Here is a 23,682-nt window from a genome sequence, read left to right as displayed (position 1 = left end):
CATCCCTCGGCACACTGGCCAAGGCTGCTGCCGTTCCGTGCTGCACCTCCCACACTGTCAGTCTGAGCCCTCCACCCGGCTCCACCAAAGCTCCATCCCCACCAGTGCCTCGGTGCTCGTTACCTCCACGCAAAGTGCCACAATTCCATGTTAGCTCAGCATCCTTCCCCTCGGCTCGGCTCAGCTCGGCTCAGGGACCCTGCCTGGGGCAGTGCTACACAGCATGGCCGGGCCACCTCTGTCTACCTGGTGCTTCCTGCAGGATGCTGGGTGCAGGGACACCCACTGCAGGCACCAGCCCCGACGTGATCCAAAGGGATGGGTGCACACCACAGTACTAAGCACGGTCAGGGGGAGATGCGGGTCCCATCCGGCCCCATCCCAACCGAAACCAGCGCTCTCAGAGCTGTGGCTGGGTCCCCACCGGGGCTGTCACCAGCCCTCACCGGCAGCTCTTCAGCCTCATCAGCAGGCTCTGTCAGCCGACAGCTCACGGAGCAGCAGCAGCTATCGGGCCGTCCACCTGCACACGCAGCTCCCTGTAACGCACTCAGTCAGGCAGGAAAGCATGGCATGAACAGTGTGGTGGGAAACCAGGTCTGTGGCCAGGCTTGTGCTCCAGTTGCAGACATTACGAGTACGATGCCATGGCAGCACCCGCGGGGCAGGGGATGGGGACAGCGGGGAGCGGAGGGGCTGGGGGGGCCTGAAAACCTGCTCGAGGCACAGGAGACGTGAGGCCAAGGGGGAGGAACGTGCGTCATGCACACAACATTTCACCTACAGACTCACCGTATTAGCAAAATGTCCCATTACAAAAGTACCGACGGGGTTAGTATTGCTTTGGGTAAGGTCAGAATGAAATATCAAACACCCCCCACTGAAAAGCACCCTGGGCTTGTGCAGGGCTTCACTTCGGGACCCACTCTGTGGGCTGAAGGAACCAGGAGGAAAACTCCAAAACACAGTGCGGAGCAGCAGAGACTGTAATAAACCTGTAGTGGAACGGGAATGGAGATGGGCTGGGAAAGGGCCCCACTTCCCAGAGCCAAGCACACGGGTAGGCGTGGAAGGAGGAAATCCTTCAGAATCAATCAAAAAGAGAAATGTCCCAGCACACGGGAGCTGTTAACAACATCCAACAGGCAGCACACCACCTACTGCAGAGAACACCAGAGACCACTTGCTATTCCTCAGCACTGCACGTAGGTTTTCCTCTGGCAGCATAAAAGACTGCAGAAAGCCATTCAAGCTTCCCATTATTAAAAATGACATCTAGAAACTTCTACATTAGCCCTTTAAAACCAGTTAAGAACTGAAACATGGCCCTGCTCTTGGCTTGTGCTTTGGAATTTGCTGAGGAATTATTTTCATTTATCTGAATAATGGCTGAGGCAAAAAAAACCCAATTTGCTGAAAATCTTGGCTTTAAGCCTTGCCAAAATTGAGGAATCACCTTTTCGTGGAGGTGAAGGGAGCCACTGCTTCAGCTCCCACACACAGTCCCAGGGCTCTGCTTTCTGTTGGGATGCTGTGTACGGCTGGTGTTTAACCCACCGTGAGCCACTGGGTCAGAGCAGGACCCACTCTCATACCTCCCAAGCACCGTTTCTCCTGTTCTTCATAGAATCCCAGAATCCCAGAATCCCAGCCTGGTTTGAGTTGGAAGGACCTTAAGGCTCACCCAGTCCCAACCCCCTGCCATGGGCAGGGACACCTTCCTCTAGAGCAGGTTGCTCCCAGCCCCTGTGTCCAACCTGGCCTTGAACACTGCCAGGGATGGGGCAGCCACAGCTTCTCTGGGCACCCTGTGCCAGCGCCTCAGCACCCTCACAGGGAAGAGCTTCTGCCTCAGAGCTCATCTCAGTCTCCCCTCTGAAGCTCCGCAGCGGGTCTCAGTGAAGCAGCAGAACTCGTTGGCTCACGTGTTGTGTGAATCCCACTCGTCTGCAGCATTCCTGCAGCTGGTGCTAATGGACACGCGTGTGCCGGGCCACACGTCACAGGGGTGAGAGGCAGAACAGGGGTCCCAGCACAGCCACCTCCACTCCTCTTTGGAGGAAGGTCGCTCCCCAGGACTGGCAGCAAACCAGCCCTGACCTTCCCCTGCAGACACAGGCCCTGCCCAGGGCATCACTCGCATTTTTCCCTTACCTCTGCACTGGCACAGAGCCCCAGGCAGTGCAAGCCCATTGTTTGCTTTCTCCAGGGCCCAGCTATGCCAGGAATGTCACACATCCAGGGGTAAGGACATCTGGCAGAGCACATTTATGTGCACAGGGGGTTACACTGCAGAGCCCAGTTACCATGGGGGGAAAAACTCTTGGACATCCCCTCTTAAACAGCTCCATCCTGGGACTACACCCAGCGTCAGAGGACAGACGCTGGGCTGGAGCTCACCTTCTCCATCCATTTCATGTCACAGAATGGTTTGGGTTGGAAGGGCCTCAAAGATCATCCAGTTCTGGCAGCTGCTCTAAGGTCTCCCCTTCAGGAGCCTTCTCTTCTCCAGGCTGCCCCAGCCCAGCTCTCTCAGCCTGGCTCCAGAGCAGAGCTGCTCCAGCCCTCGCAGCAGCTCCGGGGCCTCCTCTGGCCTCGCTCCAGCAGCTCCACGTCCCTCTTGTGCTGTTGCCCCAGAGCTGGATCAGGACTGCAGGGGGGGTCTCACAGAGCGCAGCAGAGGGGCAGGATAAGTCAGTGCCCACGGGTGTGAGGTCTCTCAGCTCCCTCTCACACCAGCACACTGATCTTAGCGCTGTTTCCGCCTGTTGATGGGACTGCAGTGACATCCATGAGCCTTCTCAGGAGAGCAGACAGGACCCACCTGTAGCTCTTGGCATCTCTTTCAACCACGAACAGCCCCTCCCCGTGCAGGCAGCAGCCTCCACTATTGCCAGGAGCAGACAAGTGCTTTTCCTGAGGGCTCAGTTATTTCTGCTTTGCCTTTCAATTTTGTGTTTGATATGGACAGAGGGCTGCTTGTACCCTCCCACTCAGCTGACTGCTGCAAGGCTACAGCCAGAGCTTGGCAATGCTTTCGGGCAGGGGTTTTGTACAATAAAGAACTGTGTGAGCAGAAAACCCATAAACCTCAATGGCCACCAGGTAACCCTGGGCCTCGCTCGAGAAGATGCTAGAAACAAGGCACAAAGGAACTCCTCAAGACAGACGTGCCGGGCTAAGAAAGGCAGAGCTGTTTGCTGCGGGAGCGGGAGCACTCGCTGCACAGAGCACCCTGGCCCACTGAGCTGGAGCTGGGCAGAGCGATGCCCAGGTAAACAAGGGCTCCACAGAGGCCTTACACAAGGTGCAGAGCACATTCCTCACTGTATACTGCGGCCTTTTACACTTATTTTTGGAAAACAGGAAGCTTATTGATTTGTTTGCAGAGGTGGCCAGAGCTGGACCTAGGAGACAGATGTCCTGCTTCAGCCCTGCGCTTCAGTCTGTGTGTCTTGCACCACAGCTAGCTGGGTAACAACAGGGCTCTGACTCGCTGTATGCCCTTACTGAGGCTCAGCAGAGGGGTTTTGGTGCTGGACTCTTCTCATTAAACTCTGCTGTTGTTAAACAGAAAAGGGAAGCTCTGACCTCTGCTGCTGACACGCAAAAGACCACAATATGAACCAGTATGAACCAGGAAAACACCAGCTTGGCTGTTTGCCCGCCGCTCGCCCTTTAACTGGACAGGAGCTCAGCACAGTGTTTGCTGCAGCAGAGGAAGAACCACCAGGAACCTGCACAATGACCCTGCGGCTCAAAGGTAACGCTCGACATGCAGGCAACCTGTCACCCAGCAAGGACAACCGGGAACTGCTTTCTCCAGCACCCGAAACAGCAGATTACCACACTAATGCTTTTAGGCCAAGGGAATCCACGGCAAAGCTAATGCAAACCCCAAAAATTAACCGAGATGGCTTCAAAAGCTTGTCCAAGCCCCAGAAATTAACCAGTAGTTTCAAAAGCTTGTCCATAGGTCACTTCAGTTTGTCATCCATTTGTGCTCTAAGCTGGTACCAAACCTGCAAGCAGTTTTCTGTGTTTTAAAGACTGCTAACCATCTCCGGTCATGTGTAAGGATGAAAATCCTTCCTAACCAACAGCACGTGTCCAAGGGGCCGTAAATGACACTCACTGACCTGGTGTGAACACAGGTGAGTTCAGACCATCAATTCACTCAGCCATCAGAGTGAGCTGAGGCCGCAGTGCCTGTGGTTCCGGGTGACTGAAAGCACACACTGGGACACACCATCCACGGTACCTGGTGACAGCTTGTTCACATACCTGACAAGACCCGTTCCCTCAGCTCTGCAGTGAATGACACGAAGAAGCTTTAACATACGCAATGACAGCCACATAGTTCCGTGTTGCACATCCTCCAAGGTTTAATAGACACAAAAGTGAGTCCATGGTACTTAAGACACTACAATGATTTCATTCTATTGCATGTCCTGCTCCAATTACATTTCTTGGAGTACAGTATTGAGGAAAAGTTTGGTAGCTTTAAAATGAACAAGTGTGTGAAATCTGTAAGTAAAATAAGCAGCAGCAGCAATAATCTGGGGGGGTTTATCAAGAATAGCTAACTTTGAAGTAATAAATACATTCCAGGTTGTGGGTGTTGCTGTTCTCCCAGCTCACTGCCGTGTGACTGGTCAGATCCTCACGCTAGGGTAAGACATCCTCCAGACCTCCCCGCCAGCCTCGCGCCAGAAGAGCCTCCCGCCGGCGCGTGCCGGTGCCCGTCCCCCGTCCCCGGCGGAGAGCAGCGTGTCTGACAGGGAATGCGCCGCGTGCTCCTGCCACGCGCACGGACCCGCCGCCTCTCCTGGATCCTCACAGCCTGGTGGCCCTCTGGAGAACAGCTGTGCTCGTCTTCTGTTACCTTGAAGAAAGCGAGAGAGGGAGAGGTTACGGAGCGCGGGGCCGGCAGCAGCGGCCAGGCTCAGCTCCGGCTGCCCCCTGCACAGCCAGGAGCTCCCCGGCTCCCGGCCAGCAGCACCAGCAGCACCCACAGCTGCGGGAGAAGCTTTGTCAAGGGAACAAACCCAAAGCAAGAGCGGGAATTTTCTCCAAGACAGCCACAACATGGAGCTCAGTGACGATAATGAATCTTCAGTCTGTGCCTCGAAGACTAAGCCCCCATTCAGGGTGGGTTACTGCAGGTTAATCTGCCACACGGCCCTGCAGAACACACCACGTGAAGAACATCTGCCTCCGCTTTTCTAACGCTACCTATGAAATAGGATTATCCTCCCCTTGAGAGCAAACTGCACAGAAGCTCTTCCAAGTACCTGCAATGGCTCAAGACACTACTGCTGCTGCGGTGCCCCGATCAGGGGAGACCTTAGAACATGTTCAGTGCCTAAAGGGGCTGACAAGAAACCTGGAGAGGGGCTTTGGACAAGGGATGAGGGACAGGACGAGGGGAATGGCTTTAACCTGCCAGAGGGGAGACTGAGATGAGCTCTTAGGCAGAGTTCTTAAGCAAAGAACTTCTTGCTAATATCTCATCTAAATCAGTTTGAGCCAGTTCAAAAGCCTGACCAGCCCTAACACACGTCCCTGCCAAACCAGCCACAGGACACACAGGCTCAAATCCGTGTTCCTGACAAACAGGATTACTGCTATGAAGCAAAAGATCAAAGACCTTTAAAAACCCCTCACAAATACAGAGCACAATAAGCCAAGAACACAACAGCAAACACAGGAAGATGATCACACATTCCCAGCGCTGCTGAAACTGCAGCAGCAGCTCTGCTGTGGGCATGGAACCAAAGCAACACTGATCTGCCCAGACTCAGCATCCAGAAGGATCTGCAGTATCACCGTACAGCTGAGACCTAAAGAGCTGATCCAACACACCACAAATGCCCTAACCCCTATATTCCAGAGGAGGACTGCAATCGGGTTTCATGCACTCGAGCCATCCCTTTCCTAGGAATCTGGGATGTCTCCCAGGAAGGCTCTATTACCTAGAGTGGACAGAGTATAAATTTATACTTGATCTTGCAGAAGAATCTATTCATTTGCCTTCTGATGGATGGTGAGGTTTTCAAGAGCACACAACAGACTCGCAGCTTATTACCTGGCACCTACCAAAACCTCAGCGAGGTCCATGGGCAGAAAGCTGACCCTTTAGAGACAGGTCACAGCTTACAGGGAATATTTGGTCTAACCAGGAAAAGGTGCATTTCCCTGTTGAGGAGCAGCAAGCCCTCAGGCAGGTTTTATTCTTTGGGATTGTCACACTTGGAGGCAGGAAGCAGCACAAGAGCACGATGCCAAACCACCTCCCAGTGAAGGCTTCTGCCTGCGCTAGGGCAGATGCTGTCCTTCCTGGGCACAGGGACAGGATGGGGATCTGGGACAGGGATGCGGCTGCTCACAGCGATGACCTGGAGACAAAGATCAGGGATTGTCTCCCCTGGGAGCAGAAAGCTGGTGCTAATGGCAAGCACCACACTGCTTTAGAACAGCGGATGCTCCAGTCCTGCAGTGCCAAACCTCCTCCCCTGCTGAGCTCTGTGCCTGCGGATGGATGGGCGCATGTCCTGGACACACAGAGCTCTGCAGCCCCGGCGCAGCAACAGGGCAGAGGCCGCCCCTGCGAGAGCTCAGGGTCTGCTCTAAACAACCAGGAGCAGAACCAGGAGTTTTCAGCACGCACCCGGGAGGAGCAACACGGCGACGGCCGCTCCGATGCTCCCACCTCACTGCTGGAAAACTTGAGGGATTTGCTAAATAAACCAACAAAAGCTGCTGCTCCATGTTGGAGATCAGACACCACATTGCTGCAGCCTCGAAACACGTATGAGTAACGAATATGTAACAGGCCGACTGACTCAGGACAATGGCATGATCCAGCAGCCCATGTGTGAGCTGTACGTCAGAAGGAAAGCCAAGGAAGCTCTGCTGAAGCCAAGTGCTTACTCATAATAAAACCCCAAAGTTTTGGATCAAATAAAGCCGTTCACAAACTGCGATTTAACAGCTGTGGCAGAGTGCAGAAAACTGATTTATCTGCTGAGATTACTGCCCCATCTCTGGCAGTGTTCAAGGTCAGGTTGGACACAGGGGCTTGGAGCAACCTGCTCTAGTGGAAGGTGTCCCTGCCCGTGGCAGGGGGTTGGGACTGGATGAGCTTTAAGGTCCCTTCCAACCCAAACCAGGCTGGGATTACGGCATCCCAAGCATGCTGGTGCATGGGGACCCTGCTCACTCCAGCTCTGCCCTGCTCAGGGGACTTGTGCCTGGACACTTCAGGACTAGGCACAGGACATACTTAGGACCCCTCCACGGCACAGCTTGCACCCCAGGCCTGGGCCTTTTGCCTTCATGAGCACAGCACTGAGGGGGTTCCTGCACATGCTGGTGAACCAGGCTGCACCACCACCACAGCACTCACAGACCAGCTCCAGGAGACACGCTGGAGTCAGGGACCCATCTCCTTCACATGGTTCCTCTGGGAAGCTGGGGTGCTGTGGCACGGAAGGCCTCTGTGAGCACATGTGAGCACAGCAAGCGCTGGTTACCCTGCGTGTCCTGGCAGGTTGGGAAGTGACAGCCCCATGAAGCCTCCTCATTTTCTCCACCCAAGCAGCTTGCTTTGAGGAGTATTTTCTCCTCATAGAGCCATTGGCAGCAGCTGTAATTGAGCACCGCCACTCAGTCTTCCTCCAGACACCTCCCCTCGGGAAGGGCAGCGAGGCAGCCCCAGCGCAAGCTCAGGGGGAGTGAGCCCTGCAGAGGAGGGATGGGGCCAGGGCACCCCTGATGGGCAGTGGCCTGGCCCCCGCAGGGCTCTGCTCCTCCACGCAGGGCTCAGCAGCCCGCGTGGCCAGCGGCGGGCAAGGGGAAGGGCAGAGGCTGCTGCTGGCAGCAGTGGGGGGAAATCACCCCCCCTTCCCATGCTGTCCTTTGCGGGACCCCATCCCTGACCCACCGGCTGGGGTGCTGGAGCCACCGCAGCCGCCAAGGCACCAGGGCAGAGCTGAGCTCAGCAGGCTGCAGCTGTGTTCTCCCGTGTTCCACTCCATCACCTGAGCACCTCTGTGAAAACCCTGCGTCGGGCTCGAGGGGTTTCTGCTTTCTGCATGGAAAAAGGCTCAGGGTATTGACATGAGTTAACCCAGAGCAAGTCATCATTCATGAGGAAGTCAAGCTGGTAATCCTGCTACAGTTCATTTCTTGTGCTGCAGAGAGCACACAGGAAACATGCTTTATAAAGAAAACAATTCTGTCTGATCCTGCAATAGCGTGAACCTCACACAGGTTCAACAGGAACTGCTCTGGCAGTTAAAAGCAGTAACTTCTGCAGAAATTAATCAACTTAATGGAAGAAAGCCTTCATTGAAACACTGCCCAGCTCCTCCCTTCCAGAGACATGATCCCCAGTGACCAGGAGATGATTATACAGGTGGCGCAGGCAGCTGATGGAGCTCATGTGGGAAGGCTCAGGGGAGCATTTGTGACCCTCCTGCTCACGCCAGAGGAGTCACATTCGCTTGCACAGGGCGATGAGCCACACGTGGACCTTTGCTCCCTACTGCATCCATAGGGACAGGAGCACAAAGAGCCTCCTGCTGCCCATGGGCACCAGGACCAGCCCGGCAGCCCTGGCACAAGGGACAGACATCAGGATCCCACCCTGCTCCTGCTCCAGGGCAGAGATGGCACCAGGAGAAGCGAGAGAGCACCCTACAGCTGACTGGAGAGCTGGAGGCCTGTGGTGTGGGGACTGTAGGTGTGAAGAGCACAAGCACTCCAGATAGTCAAGATATTAAGCCCCATCTCCATCATCATTGCTGGACATGAGATTCCTAGAATCCCAGACTGGTTTGGGTTGGAGGGACCTTAAAGCTCCTCCAGTTCCAACCCCTGCCACGAGCAGGGACACCTTCCACTAGAGCAGGTTGCTCCAAGCCCCTGTGTCCAACCTGGCCTTGAACACTGCCAGGGATGGGGCAGCCACAGCTTCTCTGGGCACCCTGTGCCAGCGCCTCAGCACCTCACAGGGAAGAGCTTCTGCCTCAGAGTTCATCTCAATCTCCCCTCTGGCAGGTTAAAGCCATTCCCCTTGGCCTGTCCCTACAGGCCCTTGTCCAAAGCCCCTCTTCAGGTTTCCTGGAGCCCCTTTAGGCACTGGAGCTGCTCTCAGGTCTCCACAGAGCCTTCTCTTCCCCAGGCTGCTTAACTGCAACACAATTAGGACAAACTTTTGAGCCTGACCTGGTGACAAGAGGACTCCCTCAGGAAGGGCTTCACCAGCCCCTGCCCAAGGTCCCACGCTGCCCAACTCACCGTGCTCACTGTGCAAAGGTGGGCTGTAGCTGCAGTTTAACCAGCTCCATTTGAGTTGAAAAACCAAACAAGTAAACAGATACAGCTCTGGGAAAGCTGCAGAAACTTCATTTTTGTATTATTTTTTTAAAGCTCTGAAGAAATGAGTTTCCAGGCTCTTTGCCCAGAGCTCTTTCCTCCCCATGGACGCAGCCAGTCTCTCCCAGTGCTGCAGATGGGGCTGCTCTTGGCCCCCTGCGCACTCCCCTGTAAGCGCCCCAAGATGCCAGCACAGCCCCTGCTCCTGCACGGATCCAACCGGCACCGAGCAGGCTGGTGGCACTGCCGAGGGACAGCCACCCCCCGGCTCCCCACGGCCACGGCACAGCCAGCGGTGCCTGCAGCCCCCCACGGGCCCGGACACCCCGCGCCCAGAGCGCAGCGCCCAGGGAGCTGCTAAGCCCTATGGCCACACACATCTCCTGCAGCAGCTGAAGCTGCAGCTCACGCAAGCAGATCCCATTACCGGGCATCTGCGCAGCCCCTCTGCAGCTAGAAATAGCACAGTGGATGGCCCGTGGCACCGGGCCGGCAATGGGTCTGGGACAGAGAGACAGAGGGGCAGCAGATGGCAGGGGCAGCAGCAGCACCACAGCACCGATCTGTGTGTCTCCAAACGCAGCCAGTCACAAGGCAGAGGTACAAGTGCTTTTGGGAACAGGCAGACCAGTGGGCTGCCACCAGACGTGCAGCTCAGACACCCCGCACAGGGCACCCAAACATGCAGTGCAGGCTGTTTCAGACTTGTTCTCCTGCTTTGCATTAGTATGCAGAGACGCCGACTCCCAGTGTTTGGAGGAAGACTGAGAAACAGTAATTAACTTGGATGCTTGGTTTGAGTTGACTGAACCATCCAGAAACCAGGCCAAGAAACATCTCAAGCATCCATCTTCAGGCTGAAACGCTCCATGAGAGCAGGAAGGGGTTTTTGCAAACTGAGCTACCACAGCAAACACACCACTGTGTAAAGCCAGACACCGTTTGTGCCCCTGGTAGAGCAGAAGAGGCAAAAGGAAAAAGCAGAGTGATTTATGTTGCTTCATAAGCTGCTGGCAAGCAGCACCGGCTACATGCACATACAGAGCCCTGAACAACTTTGGAGGTGAAGTCATAACCCAGCGTTCCAAATTTTACGTTAGAGCTTACTATATATAGCAGGTATGCAATAAGCTTTGGTTTTACTGTACATAGTAGCAGTGTGCTTTGTGTGATCAAAGGCTAATGGAACTGATACTGAGGCTCTATCAAGCTATGAGCAGCAAAATCAAAACCTTCCAATGGTTCCACAGCTTGGGGGTACAAGGGATAAAGAAAGGGAGGAAGAATAAAGGATCTTCCAGGCTGCAAAGCAAATGCAGGTACAGATCGCAGGCTTGCTTCGTGCCGAGAGGTGCACGAGAACCCACAGGCAGATTTGACACAAAGCGTTGCTGCACGAGAGGGCTGCGGGCAGGGAGCTCTGCTGGGCAGCCGCTCGGGGAATCACAGAGCACAACCAGAGACCCAGCCCTGCGGTGCTGCAGGGCTTGCTCAGCCTGCCGAGTGCCCCCTCCCTGCCTGGAGCAGCACCCTCAGCAGCGCGCAGCACCGGCAGCATGCGGCTCGCAGCGTCACCCACAAGCACAGGCTACGAGCGGCAGCAGAGGATGCTCAGGGGCATTCTGGTCCTGGCACTGCTCTAACCAGGAGTCAACCTGAGTTCCAGCCCACTGGTCTGCCTGCTGCTCCTCCAGAGGCCTTGTTTCACCAGTCGGTCAGTGACAGGGTTTTAATAAAGTATTTTCTGTGCAAAAAACTGTAAAGGACAAACTATTAAAACCATAAAATGGTTTACGCAGCCATGTGCAGTATTACCAGTCTGATGCCTGCTCTGAGAAACCACAGCAACAGGTACAAGGCCTCAAAGGTTCTAGACACGTAGCCCAAGTGACACTGTGCTCCTGGGACCCGGGAATTGCGAACATAGTGAAAACTGAAGCTGCACCTTCAGGAAAGAAGAGATGATGAGCAACTGAAGGGAACATTTCAGTTCTACTTAGGGAAATCCAAGGAAAGCAATGAAATTCAACCCTCCCGAATGGAGAGAATTAGGCACAGGGCAGGTCTCTGAAACGACGAGTTGATGTGCAAGTGATGTACCAGAACACTGGACACGCTGGCCTCATCAGGAACCCATGTACATGTGGCACATGCAACACAGGAAGTTGTTTTGTTCTGCTCTTCTAGTTTCGAGCGACCGCAGTTGTTTCTCCAAGTACCACGTCACCTCCAGCCAGGCAGCCTCGTGGTAGCTCCCCTCAGGCACTCCTAAAGCAGAACATCACCTGTGGAAAGCCAGCTGAAGGAGGCCGCTGAAACGGTGTCACGTGTTAAATGTACCCATGTACCCATATAGACAGCAGAGGTTTGGCTGAAGAGCACGGAGGGAAGGAAGGGGCTGGTCTAATCCAGGCCATCCCAGCATTTTCTTCTTGTCGTTCTCAACGTGTTCTTCTTTCCCCCTGCTCCACCCCTTCTCTGTACCCATAGCTCAGATACCCACTGTGCCTGCAATAACCCAGGTCTCCTCCGGAGCGAGTGCTGCTTCTCCTTCTTAAGGTCCTGCCCTACAGCCTTCCACCCTGCATCTCATGGCCAGGTCTTACCATCAGCACCACATCTGCACTGGTCCTACTGGTAAGAACAGGCAGCGTTCTCCTTAGGCTAACGTGTCACCGGGCAAACATCCTCCTGTTTCAGCTTCAGGTCTGGACTCTGAGCTCCTCTTGGCCACACGCTCTCCTACTCCACATGGACTGATTTGCACGGCCAATCTGACTGCTCTGGAGCACGAGCTGCTGCTCCCCCCTGCCCCCTGCCCTCCGCAGAGGCCACCAGACGTGGCACACCAGCCCAGCAGAGCTCAGGACAGCAGAGAGCCACCAGACGTGGCACTCCAGCCCAGCAGAGCTCAGGACAGCAGAGGCCACCAGACGTGGCACACCAGCTCAGCAGAGCTCAGGACAGCAGAGGCCACCAGACGTGGCACTCCAGCCCAGCAGAGCTCAGGACAGCAGAGGCCACCAGACGTGGCACACCAGCTCAGCAGAGCTCAGGACAGCAGAGAGCCACCAGTAACAGCGAGAGCGCCCTTTCTGCTTCCCAAACTGCACGTACACACACAGCCAAGACAGCTCAGGAGAAGGATGAGGCTTTGCTGCTCCTTTAAATAGAGCACTGTTCATACAGGAGCGATAGATTTTGACCATGATTCTCCCACTGGCAAGGACAGCACATTCTGGGCATCAGGTTTATTTATACTCCAGATCTAGCTAATAGGAATTTGGGTGCAGTCCAAATGCTCTTGATATAATGAAGTCTTTAGCCAGAGTTAAGCCGCATATGAAGGGGCAAGATTAAGGATGAAGCTTAAACGCTGCTGCTGCAGCTACATTTTTACTAGCTCGAGTGTCCAGCTTTCCAGACACCTTGAGCACACAGGATGAACATACCACACTTCTAACCAGGCTTGCTGAGTTGGAGCAATAACTCAAGCAAGGCAAGTCCTCCATCACACTCAAGCAAGTGGTGAAGTCCCATGGCAGAGGGTACAAAAAAGTCCTTTTTCCCCTCTGGGATTACATGAGCACTGACCACCACAGTCCCACGGCTAAAAGAACAGCCTACAACAGGAGTAGTGCTGGCTTGGGTACACGCAGCCCTTCGAGCATGAAAAAGAGCAGAAAAATTTAGGGGACAACATAATGAACCCCCTGTATAAAGCAAGACCTCTGAGAACAAGACTCCTCCTAATGATTAGTTATGGTTTTCAGAAAGGAGTTAATCCCTCCCCTCATTTAGCAGGATCACAGACGAGGTCTTGTCCAGATAGTGATGGCTGGAAGGTTGTGAAATGATTCCAGGTCCGGTTCAATCTGCTGGACTTCCCGCGTGGACTTCACCGAGGGCAGTGCAGTAGAGGCAGCACCGACCGAGACTCCAGCTGGTGTTTCTATTCCCGCTCACACACATCTGTGTGTTTAGGTACCAAACTCTCACCCTGGGCAAAGTTTTGCCTGTTTGATGAGAGGGAGTCCCATCCCCCTCCATGCCTGCAGCAAACGTGGAGGCATTACAAAGACTCAGCTCCCACCTCTGCGTGTCCTTAAACAAAGAGGTGAAGCCCAAAAGGATTTAATTTGATGATCCAGGCCGTTCCCCAGCAACACACCGACACTCCAGGTGCAAAACCTCAAGTGCTCTCAGAAATACTAAATAACTGTTCCTAGTTAAGGACAGGTTCTGGTATGACCATTTTGAAGAGCATAAAGAAAGTGCCTTCGTAAGAAATCCATATTATAGAATCATGTAATGGTTTGGGTTGGAAGGGAGCTTAAAGCTCATCCAGCTCCAACCCCTGCCACGGGCAGGGACACCTTCCACTAGAGCAGGTTGCTCCAAGCCCCTGTGTCCAACCTGGCCTTGAACACTGCCAGGGATGGGGCAGCCACAGCTTCTCTGGGCACCCTGTGCCAGCGCCTCAGCACCCTCACAGGGAACAGCTTCTGCCTTATGTCTAACCTGAACTTTCCCTGTTTCAGCTGACACCCATCACCTCTTGTCCTATTCCTACATATCATCATATTGGAGGGTCAGAGAAACGGCAGTGGAGCAAAGGGGCTCCAAGGGCCCTCAACTGCTATGGGTAACTGGTGGGCACCAGTACATAGGGATGATAAACTCAGTTCCAAGAAGAGCTTTAGTTCTTTGAACCAAAAGATACTTCAAAGAAATTTAAAGTCTAGCAGCTCTTTGCCATCCAGGCACACAGGATTAGTTCTGATGCGTACAAAATACCCTCAATACCTGCCACATCCCAGCTGTAAATGGCACTGATATATCACTACAGCTTTACTAGCTCTTTGATGCTTGCTTCCTCATGTGTCAACTGCTTTGTACACCCTCTGGGTTCCAATTCCCATGGTCCCCCCAAAGGTTTGGAACTTTTTGGAACAAAGCTTCTTACCCCCTCTGAAATCACCAGCACCAACCAACAGCCGGGCATTTAACAACTGCCAACCTCAGGCTTTATGGAAAAGCAAACGCAACCAACCAGTGGAATGCAGATTAAAACACACGAGGAGGTTTTCGATGGGGAGCATTAGCTCAGAAGCACTCACCTGATGCTGGAGGCAAAGTTATGTCTCAAACTGTGTTAAGAGATCTCTGATTTCTGGAGTCAGATGCTCCACTGCCTTGGCAGCCTCTGTGATAGCTTTCCGATACATCCCTTTCTTCTTGCGGTTAAACCTCAGTTTGAAAAACTCCGAGAAAGGAGAGAGTTTTGAGACAGACAAGAACGAAGTCGTTGGAGACCCAAACCACGACACTTTAGCTTCTCGCCAGGAAGGCTCCCCGTTCTCCTTCTGGCTGAGGTTTATGTCAAGAACACGCGCTGGCCACCACGGAAACCCGTGAATCTTACCCCAAACTATATCCCCCACTGAAACAGTTCTTCCGTCCTCTGTGACGCACCTGGACACGCTCTGGGTGTGCAGCCGGACCGTCAGCGGCGGCACCATTTTACGCTCATCTTTTGAAGATGAGGAGACGGACGCATCATCACCAGGCAGAAAGTCACACATCTCTGGCGATGTTACCTCCGAACTGGAAGACTTGGACTCATCCAGACTGTCATTACTACACACTGATAAGCTAGAAGAGTCTGCTTTTCTTTTACGATAATTCATAAGGAAAGCCAAGTTCTCGTGTCCATCTTTACCTTGGGGAAACCTTTTAAAGTCCTCATCTTCACCTGAACTCCCTGAAGATACCTCAGCTAAACTTCTGTCTGTGGATTCGTCATTGTAGAAGGCTCCAGGGTTGGACTCCCTGCTGTTCTGAAGGACACTGATTTCATCAATAAGTTCTGCCTTGTAGATTGAAACACTCTGACCATCATTGATGCGATGGGGCTTGAGCCGGATCTTTGGAGGTGGGACATCGGCGCTGGAATGCACTGGCCTCGTGAGCTTCAGCTTTGGAATGGAAGCAAGCTGGCTGCCTGCTGACTTGTCCAGGAAACATTTGGTTTCTCGACACCGTTCGGAGTCCCTGGTCTCCTCTTGGTCCTCCCCTCCGTTCTGCACCATTCGCTCTGCACAGAAGGGTTTCACCGAGCCGTGCACCCGGGAGGGGATTTTGACAACCTCGCCCTTCCCCTGTGGAGTGCTGTAGGATATTTTGATGACGGGCGTTCGATGCACGAGCTCCCCAGAGAACTTGTCATCCTCTCTCTTCTCTCTTTTGTTCCTTTTCTCCATGTAGTCGGCGTCGCCATGCTTCTTCTGCTCCTTGTCCTGGATGCTCAGCTTCCTCCTGGTTTTCACGTTCTGCCTGCTGGCGCTGGCATCCTCGGGGTTCAGGGTGTTCTTGCACTTCTCGCACAGGACCTGCCGCGGCCGCAGCCTGATGGTGCTCATGATGAGCCTGCCCGGGTCCCTGTTGCGCGACAGCCGCCGCCTCGTCCTCTTGATGGTGCGCGGCGGCGGCTGCGGGACCCACTGGTGGTACGTGTGCCGCAGCCACAGCGGCCGCGGGAACGGGGCGCCCTCGAAGTACGGGGGGTACGGCGGGAGGCTGGGGGGGGGCAGCAGCGGCGGCACTTGCTCATCACCAGCTCCTGGGGGCGGCTTCTCTGCAGCGGGCAGCGGCTCCGTCACCCCCGGCACGGCAGCTCCAGCAGCGACCCCGTTGGCACAGGCGTCCGCAGGAGGGTCCTCGGGCTTGGGGAAGGAGGACGGGAGGCAGAACAAGCCAGACCTGGAGCGGGCGAGAAGGACAGGGAGGGAAAGAGACAAGGAGTCAGGATGTTTGAAAGGTGCTTCTCTGGGAAGACTGTGCACAGCAACCATGCTGGTGTCTCACAAACCAACCGACCCTCCCACAGCTTCAGCATACCAATACACATTTCATAGAATCGCAGCCTGGTTTGGGTTGGAAGGGACCTTAAAGCTCCTCCAGTTCCAAGCCCCTGCCACGGGCAGGGACACCTTCCACTAGAGCAGGTTGCTCCAAGCCCCTGTGTCCAACCTGGCCTTGAACACTGCCAGGGATGGGGCAGCCACAGCTTCCCTGGGCACCCTGTGCCAGCGTCTCAGCACCCTCACAGGGAAGAGCTTCTGCCTCTCATTTAAATTTACCCTCTTTCAACTTAAAACCATTCCCCCTTGTCCTGTCACTAGTTTCCCCTTGCCTTTTAGGACAAGGCAGCCAATTCTGCCACTGATAAACTAACAGCATTCCAAATTGAGGAAAGGGTCCTACTCTCCTGCCAGAAGATGTGTGGAGATCAGAATCTCTGTTTCCATGAACACCCCGCACAAAGTTCTGCTCCGAGAAGTCTATTTTATCAGCGGGCTGGGGGAGCAGGAGGAGGGCTCTGATGCAGACCACACAAACCTTCTGGGAGCTATGAAAGCGCCTTCCTCACGCTGTGCTTGCACAGCTCATGTTCCAGCTTCTCACTGAAATCTGAACATCTCAACTCGGACGGGTAACCTGCGCTTCTGAGCCACCGGCGCAGCAGTCCGCGGCTCTGCTCCTGTGCCCCGGCCTCACCATACAGCACTTGATTTGTTAACACAAGGGATACACGCTGCTGCCTCACAACAGCGAGACGACGGGGGATGATGCGCTGCTGTTCAACACCAAGGCCCACCACAGCCTGCCCAAGCCTCGATACGTGTCTTGCACAGACACTGCCAAAAGCAAACCCTCTCACACTCACACCTGCGACTCGTGCCTCTGGCTTTCTGCACCACGATTTATGCCCTTGGCCTGACACTAGAACCACTGTGCTCACACAGCACTTGGACAAATATTTGCCCTCAGGACGGCAGTGCTTGCTGGCCTGGCTGCCCGGAGCGCCCTGCACACAGCACACGGCCAGCGAGGTGCCTCAGCAGTTTTAGTAACAAAACTCTGTACAGGTGAGCCACCAAGAAGCCACAGAGAGATGGGGAACAGGTACAGACCAAACACTAGTTTCAACTTAGGATACTTCACTCCCATTGCCCTCCTCACAGGCCATCATTTTCTTTCCAACCCTTAGGAAGGGCCCTTCCTCCAGCAAGGGAGGAGTTTCTTGGTGGTGTTACAGAGAGGTCTCTGGCAGCTGTTTAAGCAGAAGGGTGCTAGAGAGGAGCTGAAAGCTTCCTCCAGTCACTTCCCCCAGTCACACATCCCCTCAGCAAGAGAAGCACAAAGCCACTGCTGCAGGTTTGCTGGTGGAGAGGAAGAGGATGGAGAGGAGCCTCCTCCCTCCACAGCAGCACCTAGCTCCCAGTGCCCAGCTCTGCTCTCGGGCTGCACCGCTTTCTGGTGGGAAGGACCCTAAAAATCACAGCGTCCCAGACTGGTTTGTGCTGGAAGGGACCTTAAAGCTCACCCAGCTCCAACCCCCTGCCACGGGCAGGGACACCTTCTGCTAGAGCAGGTTGCTCCAAGCCCCTGTGTCCAACCTGGCCAGGCACAGGAGAGGAGGTGCCTCCTGCCCAGGAGCATCCACCCAAGACCAGACACAAAACAGAGCAGGGCTTTTTAAGCAGATCACAGGAGAATGGGGATCATGGATCCCACTCACTATGGCTCTGATCAGCAGCTTCATCCTCTTTTCTCAGTCGAACACAGACTGTATCTCTCTCACCTGATCTCCATGAAGACACCCACCAAGTTTAAAAATAGATCTGCACAAACCAAGCAAGCAGGAACGAGCCTGATGCTGGTACCAAGTCACAGCCCTTCTCTGAAACAAACCCCAGCACTGAGTGACCTGCGCTCGGCAAAGCCCTGTGCCATCACCCAGAGCCAGGGCGCAGAGCCCGCTGCTCCGGCGACAGGTCAGCTGAACTGGGAAGCTCCAAGTTTGAGCCGAGAGGACTAAACTGCTGAAACCACAGAATTCGGAACAAAATGGGTTTGTTCCAGGAGGGTTTTTTAAATAGAGACAAGCAAGTGTAGGTGTCTTTCAAATGACAATCAAGGAAGCAAGTACAGTTTGTACAGCCAGAGATGTCAGCATCATTCATAAAACAACTGAAAGTGGTGCCATTTCCGAAGCTCTGGCTATGAATTCTGGTTACTTTGTGCAATGAGGCTGTAGGATATGGTCACAGCAGGATTCATTTTTGGCAGCAGCTCTCTCACGACCAGGCAGTGGTTCTGTCCTGGAGGACCATGGCTCGGCAGGGACATACCTCCACAAATCCTGCTCAGCACAGTGGGGCAGCAGGACTGCTCACACCGGTGGGCACACTGCATCCTGCATCCCACCACAGCACCCGACAGGAGATGGCTGTGGCACAGGGTGCTGGGATGGCAGGACATGCAGCCGGGTGTGCTCTGCCCGCTCTGCCTCGGGACCCCTGCACAGCAGGAGCTCACGGCTCCCTCCTCCCGGCCTCAGGACCCCCAGCAGCGCCCAGCACCGCCGCAGCCACGCTGCGGGCACTGGGTGCTCCTGCAGGCACAGCCAGGGCAGGCAGGGTGAGCTGCAGCCCTGCAGCTCCTCCAGCAGCTCCTGCTCCAGCCAGCGCACCAGGAACCTGGGCCAGGTACCGCACGGGTGCCCCACAGCATGCACGCATGGCCATGGGTTACCTGGTGTGCTGGGGTGTTGACGGGTGCACATGGGTGATGGACACTTGCTGCCAAGGAGCCTCTAGCTCTTTTCCTTCCTACTGGAAGTGTCTCCAAAGGCCAGGAAAGCAGTTTTGCTGAGGAATCATCCTGATTGCAGCCTGCCTGCCTACCAGGCCAGTTCTGGGCAGAGGGAAGAGGAGTTCTGCCATCTCTCCTGCCTCCCCACCAGCCCATGTGCACCCCGGCCCTGTTCTCAGGCGCAGGGGGAAGGAGGAGAAGAGAACAACAACAGCTCCGGGGAGGCCACCAACAGATACCTCTTCTCTTGTCCCGCAGCGCCAGGCGCCTACAGCACCCACAGCACCCTGTGAACAAGCACCATCACCCATGGCTGCTTTCAGTCGCTCTGTCCCTCCTCACTGCCTGCTCCTGAGCAGCGCCCGCGCTCCCCCCGGCCCAGCCCGCAGCCCCCTCCCCGCGGGCACAGCTCCTCCCAAGAGGATTGAGCTCCGGAGCCTTCCCACCCCCTGCGGAGCACGAAACGCTTCAGCTGGCACCCACCACCTCCAGGAGCAGCACAGGGAGAAACATCAGCCTCACATCACCTCCAGGAGCAGCACATCAGCTTCACCGGCTTCCCGACACCCCCAGATGTTTCTGCACACATCTGGATGCACTTCATGTGTTTCTTCCACCTACCGTCACCATTGATTGTGCAGATCTGAACCCATCCAGCTAAGACGAAGGTGCCTGAGCTGGCGGGTCAGGGGCACTGCTGCATGTGCAGGTATGACGAGGAGCAGGAAATACGGTGGGATGTGATTTCACCCTCTTTGTAACCCCCCTTTCTGGGGCAGCCATAGGCAAATGGACCAAGTTACCTCCATACAAGCTCTGCCTGGAACAGGAGACACCACCCTGTGATTTGTACTCATGCACAGGTAAAAAATAACTAATTTTAAGTTCAGTTGCAACAAAACTGCCACATCTTGTTACCAAAAACACTGTAACTGCAGTCAAAATGCATTTAAATCTCCGGTGAGCATGGATGCTGGGCACAGGACAAGGCTGCAGGCAGCAGGAGCAGGGCTACAGAATCATGGAATGAGCCAGGTTGGGAAAGACCTTTAAGCTCATCCAGTCCAACCATTGCCCAGCACTGCCAAGGCTACCCCTAACCCATGGCACTGAGGTGTGTGAACACTTGCAGGGACGGTGCCTCCAGCCCTGCCCTGGGCAGCCTGTTCCAATGCCTGAGCACCCTCTGGGGAAGGAATTGTTCCTCAGCTCCATCTAAACCTGCCCTGGGGCAGCTTGAGGCCGTTTCCTCTTGTCCCATCCCTTGTTCCTTGGGAGCAGAGACCAGCCCCTCCTGGCTCCATCCTCCTGTCAGGCAGTTGCAGAGAGCAAGAAGGTCCCCCCTGAGCCTTCTCTTCTCCAGACTAAACCCCCCAGGTCCCTCAGCCGTTCCCCATCACACTTGTGCTCCAGGCCCTGCACCAGCTCCGGTGCCCTTCTCTGGCCCCGCTCCAGCACCTCAATGTCTCTCTTGCAGTGAGGGGCCCAGAACTGACCCAGGATTCGAGGTGCAGCCTCACCAGTGCCCAGTGCAGGGGGACAGTCACTGCCCTGGCCCTGCTGCCACACTGGTGCTGATACAGGCCAGGCCGCTGGTGGCTTCTTGGCTGCACATGAGCAGCTTGTGCCCAGGCAGCCAACCCACACCCCCAGGTCCTTTTCCACCAGGCAGCTTTCCAGCCACTCTTCCCTGTGTAATGCTAAAACCAGCTTAAACCAGAGGGTAAAGCCAGAAAGGCACCACACAGCCCCCCGTCTCTTTTGGGGTTCTCCCTTCTTTTTGGACTGGTAAAACAACCCCCTGTGGTTGCTCTTCTCCTGCCAGCCCCACACAGCCCCAGCTCTCATGGGGCAGCACTACCACACAGCACTGCCTGCTGCCTGGCAGGTACAGGCAGAGCACACGGTAACCTCCACACAGGGCACAGTGAGGGACACGGCTCCATCAGCAGAACAGGGAGGAGCAAGGAAAACATCTCTGCCACATCTCTGTTCTGAACTAGCTTTGGGGCCTTCAAAGCTCAGCACCGAGCTCACAAATCCCTACAGCTCGACCTTCACACAACAACCACGAGCAAACAGACTCTTGCATCCTGCTGTTCATGGGATGAGATCCCTTCTTCCCTCCACATCCCGAACGCAGGGCTGCAGCAGGAGAAGGTGGCTTTCGGCCCGCTCCTCATGCTCACCTGAACTCACTATGTCCACAGGAGCCAGGCCCTCACCTCGCACCCAACCCTGCCTGTTCACAGCCACAAGCAGAGGCCATGGCTCTCCAGCCACGTGTTGGCCACCACGTGCCACAGGCTCCCTATGGCCACCACGGATGGGATGTGGCCCCAGCAGCTGCCCTGTAGGACACTCAAAGAGGGGAGAGGCCGTCCCAGCTCTGCAAGAGACCTCTGGAAGCAGAGCTCTCCCCTTCCAGGGTTCTGGAGAGACAGTGGGATGTGCTGAGAAGAGGACTACAGCACAGCCCTGAGGAGCCCGTTCCAGGGTGGCACCAGAAGCGGGGCTGCTCCCCCTGTCCCCCGGCAGCACTCCCACACCGCTGGGTGCCAAGGCGGCTTTCGAGGTGACAAGAAGGAGCAGCATCAATCCCACCCCTGTGTGACCTTGGGGCTCACCTCTGTCTCAGATGAATCTGACCATTACAGACCACAGTCACTGGGGCAGGAGGGAGGCGATGGGAGCGGGTATCCTGCCCCTGAGCCAAACCACATCAGCACCCCCTCATTCTGCCCTCCCTGTCCCACTACACGTCAGGGGCAGGATGCTGCTGCAGCATCCCCACCGCGGGTCCAGGCAGCCCCCCGCCGAGCTGCAGGTCTCCTGGTTGATGGGATGACAGTGGAACAAGAACCAAACCTCAGAGACAATCCCACCGCCCCAGCATGGCAGTCACAGGCCATCCACCGCCCTCCTGCCCCAGCAGAGACCGGTGGTACCAGGGCTGGGTCAGCCACGGGCTCCAGAAGCATCTTAAAGCCTGGGAGGAAACACGCATCGGGTCATTCCTGGGATTCGCAGAGGGAAGAAAGAAGGAAAAGAATTATGGAGAAAGGTTAGGGAGGAAAAAGATCAGGTACGAGAAGCGCACGTTGCCAGCAGGGAGCAAGACAAGCGGAATGCTGGAAGGCAGACGCAGCTGGAACTGGCCGAGGAGATGCCTCGTGCCGCCGCGCTGGCTGGAACCGGACACCAGGCCGGGTTCGGAGGCGCTACCGGAGCTCGCTGCCCAAACACTGCAGGGAATCCGGCTCCAGTTTCCCGGGAGAGCCACGTGAAGCTGAACAAGCCCCGAGAACCAGGCTCAGAAGCCTCGCTTCCCGTCAGCTGAAGGGAACCGCAGGGGTGACGCCAGAGGGACCCACCAGCACCGACCCGGCGACGCAGCCCCTGAGCAGGCAGGAACCAGCCCCTGGTTCTCAGCACGGGCCGGAGGAGAGCCCCGGGTCCGGGGTGCTCGTCCCGGGGCGGCTGCAGGTCCCAGCGGGATGCTTCAGAGGTCGGGGCGTCCCGAGACAAAGCATCCACGTGTGGGTGCTCCCCGTCCTTCTGAAGGACGGGCCCTCCCGCGGGACCTCGGCACCGGCCGCGGCACGGGCCCGGCGCTGCTGCCGCCGCGGCCGAACGGGAAACAGGGGCAGGAGACCCCCGGGACCGCGGCCAGGGCCCCCGGCGCGGTGACCGGGCCAGCGGTGCCAGCCGCAGCGCGGTGACCAGGCCGCAGGGGCGCCGGGACGGGCCCGGGAGCCGCTCGGAGCGCCGGCACCGGCGGGGCCAGCGCCGGCCGGGCCGCAGCCTCCTCCCAAGGGCGCGGGGCCGCCGCCACCGCACAAGGTCGGGCGCCCGCAGCGAGGGGACGGGGCGGCCGCGGGCGGGCAGCGCGGGCACGGACACGGTCGCACCCCCCCCCACACCCTAGCCCTGCTCCCCCCGCGGCGCCCGGTTCCCGCCCGCGCGGACAAAGGGCGCGGCCGGGGTGCCCGGAGCCGCGCGGTGCCCCCCCCCCTCCGCCGTACTTCTTGGTGCAGTCGATGAGCACGCCGGCGAAGCGGCGCTGCCCGCAGCTCAGCGTCACCACCAGCGTGTCGTTCACCACCTGCTCCACCAGCACCGACACGCTCGCGCCCGCGCGCGGCGCCTCCGCCATGCTGCCGCCGCCGCTCCCCCCGCCCCGCAGCGGGGTCCGCCGGGGCCGGGCCGCGCCGCGCGATGACCTCACGGAGCGCCCCGCCGCCGCCGCCGCCGGCGCCGTGCGTGCGTGACGTCAGGCCGCCGCCCCCGCGCCGCCGGGCGGGGCCGAGCGCACGTGTCCGGGAGGGGCGGGGCTAACGGGAGCGCCGGAGCGCCCCCTGGCGGCGCCGTTAGCGCGCGCATCGGCACGGCGGGAGGGGCGGGGCCAGCAGGACACGCCCCTTTCCCCGCAGCCGTCACGTGAGGCGGGGCCGGGGCCCAGGGGGCGCCCCGGGGCGGGCACCGGGAGCAGCCCAAGGAGCCGCCCGGGACCACCGAGGCTGGGACGGACCCCGGAGCTCATCCAGATCCAACCCCTGCCACGGGCAGGGACACCTTCCACGAGAGCAGGTTGCTCCAAGCCCCTGTGTCCAACCTGGCCTTGAACACTGCCAGGGATGG

At 56.6% G+C, this 23,682-nt stretch overlaps 1 protein-coding gene across 3 annotated transcripts in view; it reads right to left on the bottom strand.

Moving 5' to 3' along the window:
- The window catches only part of PWWP2B (PWWP domain containing 2B), a 44,944-nt gene extending 21,610 nt beyond the window's left edge, over positions 1 to 23,334 (bottom strand). Inside the window, exons 1-3 of one of the 3 annotated variants that reach the window (XM_030487802.1) lie at positions 23,067 to 23,334; positions 14,502 to 16,143; positions 4,361 to 4,885 (exon numbers count right to left, since the gene is read on the bottom strand). In XM_030487802.1, the coding sequence (XP_030343662.1) occupies positions 14,520 to 16,143; positions 23,067 to 23,197 (1,755 nt within the window). In that variant the 5' untranslated portion in view covers positions 23,198 to 23,334 and the 3' untranslated portion in view covers positions 4,361 to 4,885; positions 14,502 to 14,519. Of the gene's footprint in view, positions 1 to 4,360; positions 4,886 to 10,355; positions 13,486 to 14,501; positions 16,144 to 23,066 lie in introns of those variants that run through there. The other 2 variants (XM_030487804.1, XM_030487803.1) reach the window with 2 other exon arrangements.
- Between the last annotated feature and the right edge of the window lie 348 nt (positions 23,335 to 23,682).

Source organism: Strigops habroptila, chromosome 5 (assembly GCF_004027225.2).
Source record: "Strigops habroptila isolate Jane chromosome 5, bStrHab1.2.pri, whole genome shotgun sequence".
NCBI classification, from domain to species: Eukaryota; Metazoa; Chordata; class Aves; order Psittaciformes; family Psittacidae; genus Strigops; species Strigops habroptila.
This window is presented reverse-complemented; position numbering and strand designations above follow the sequence as displayed.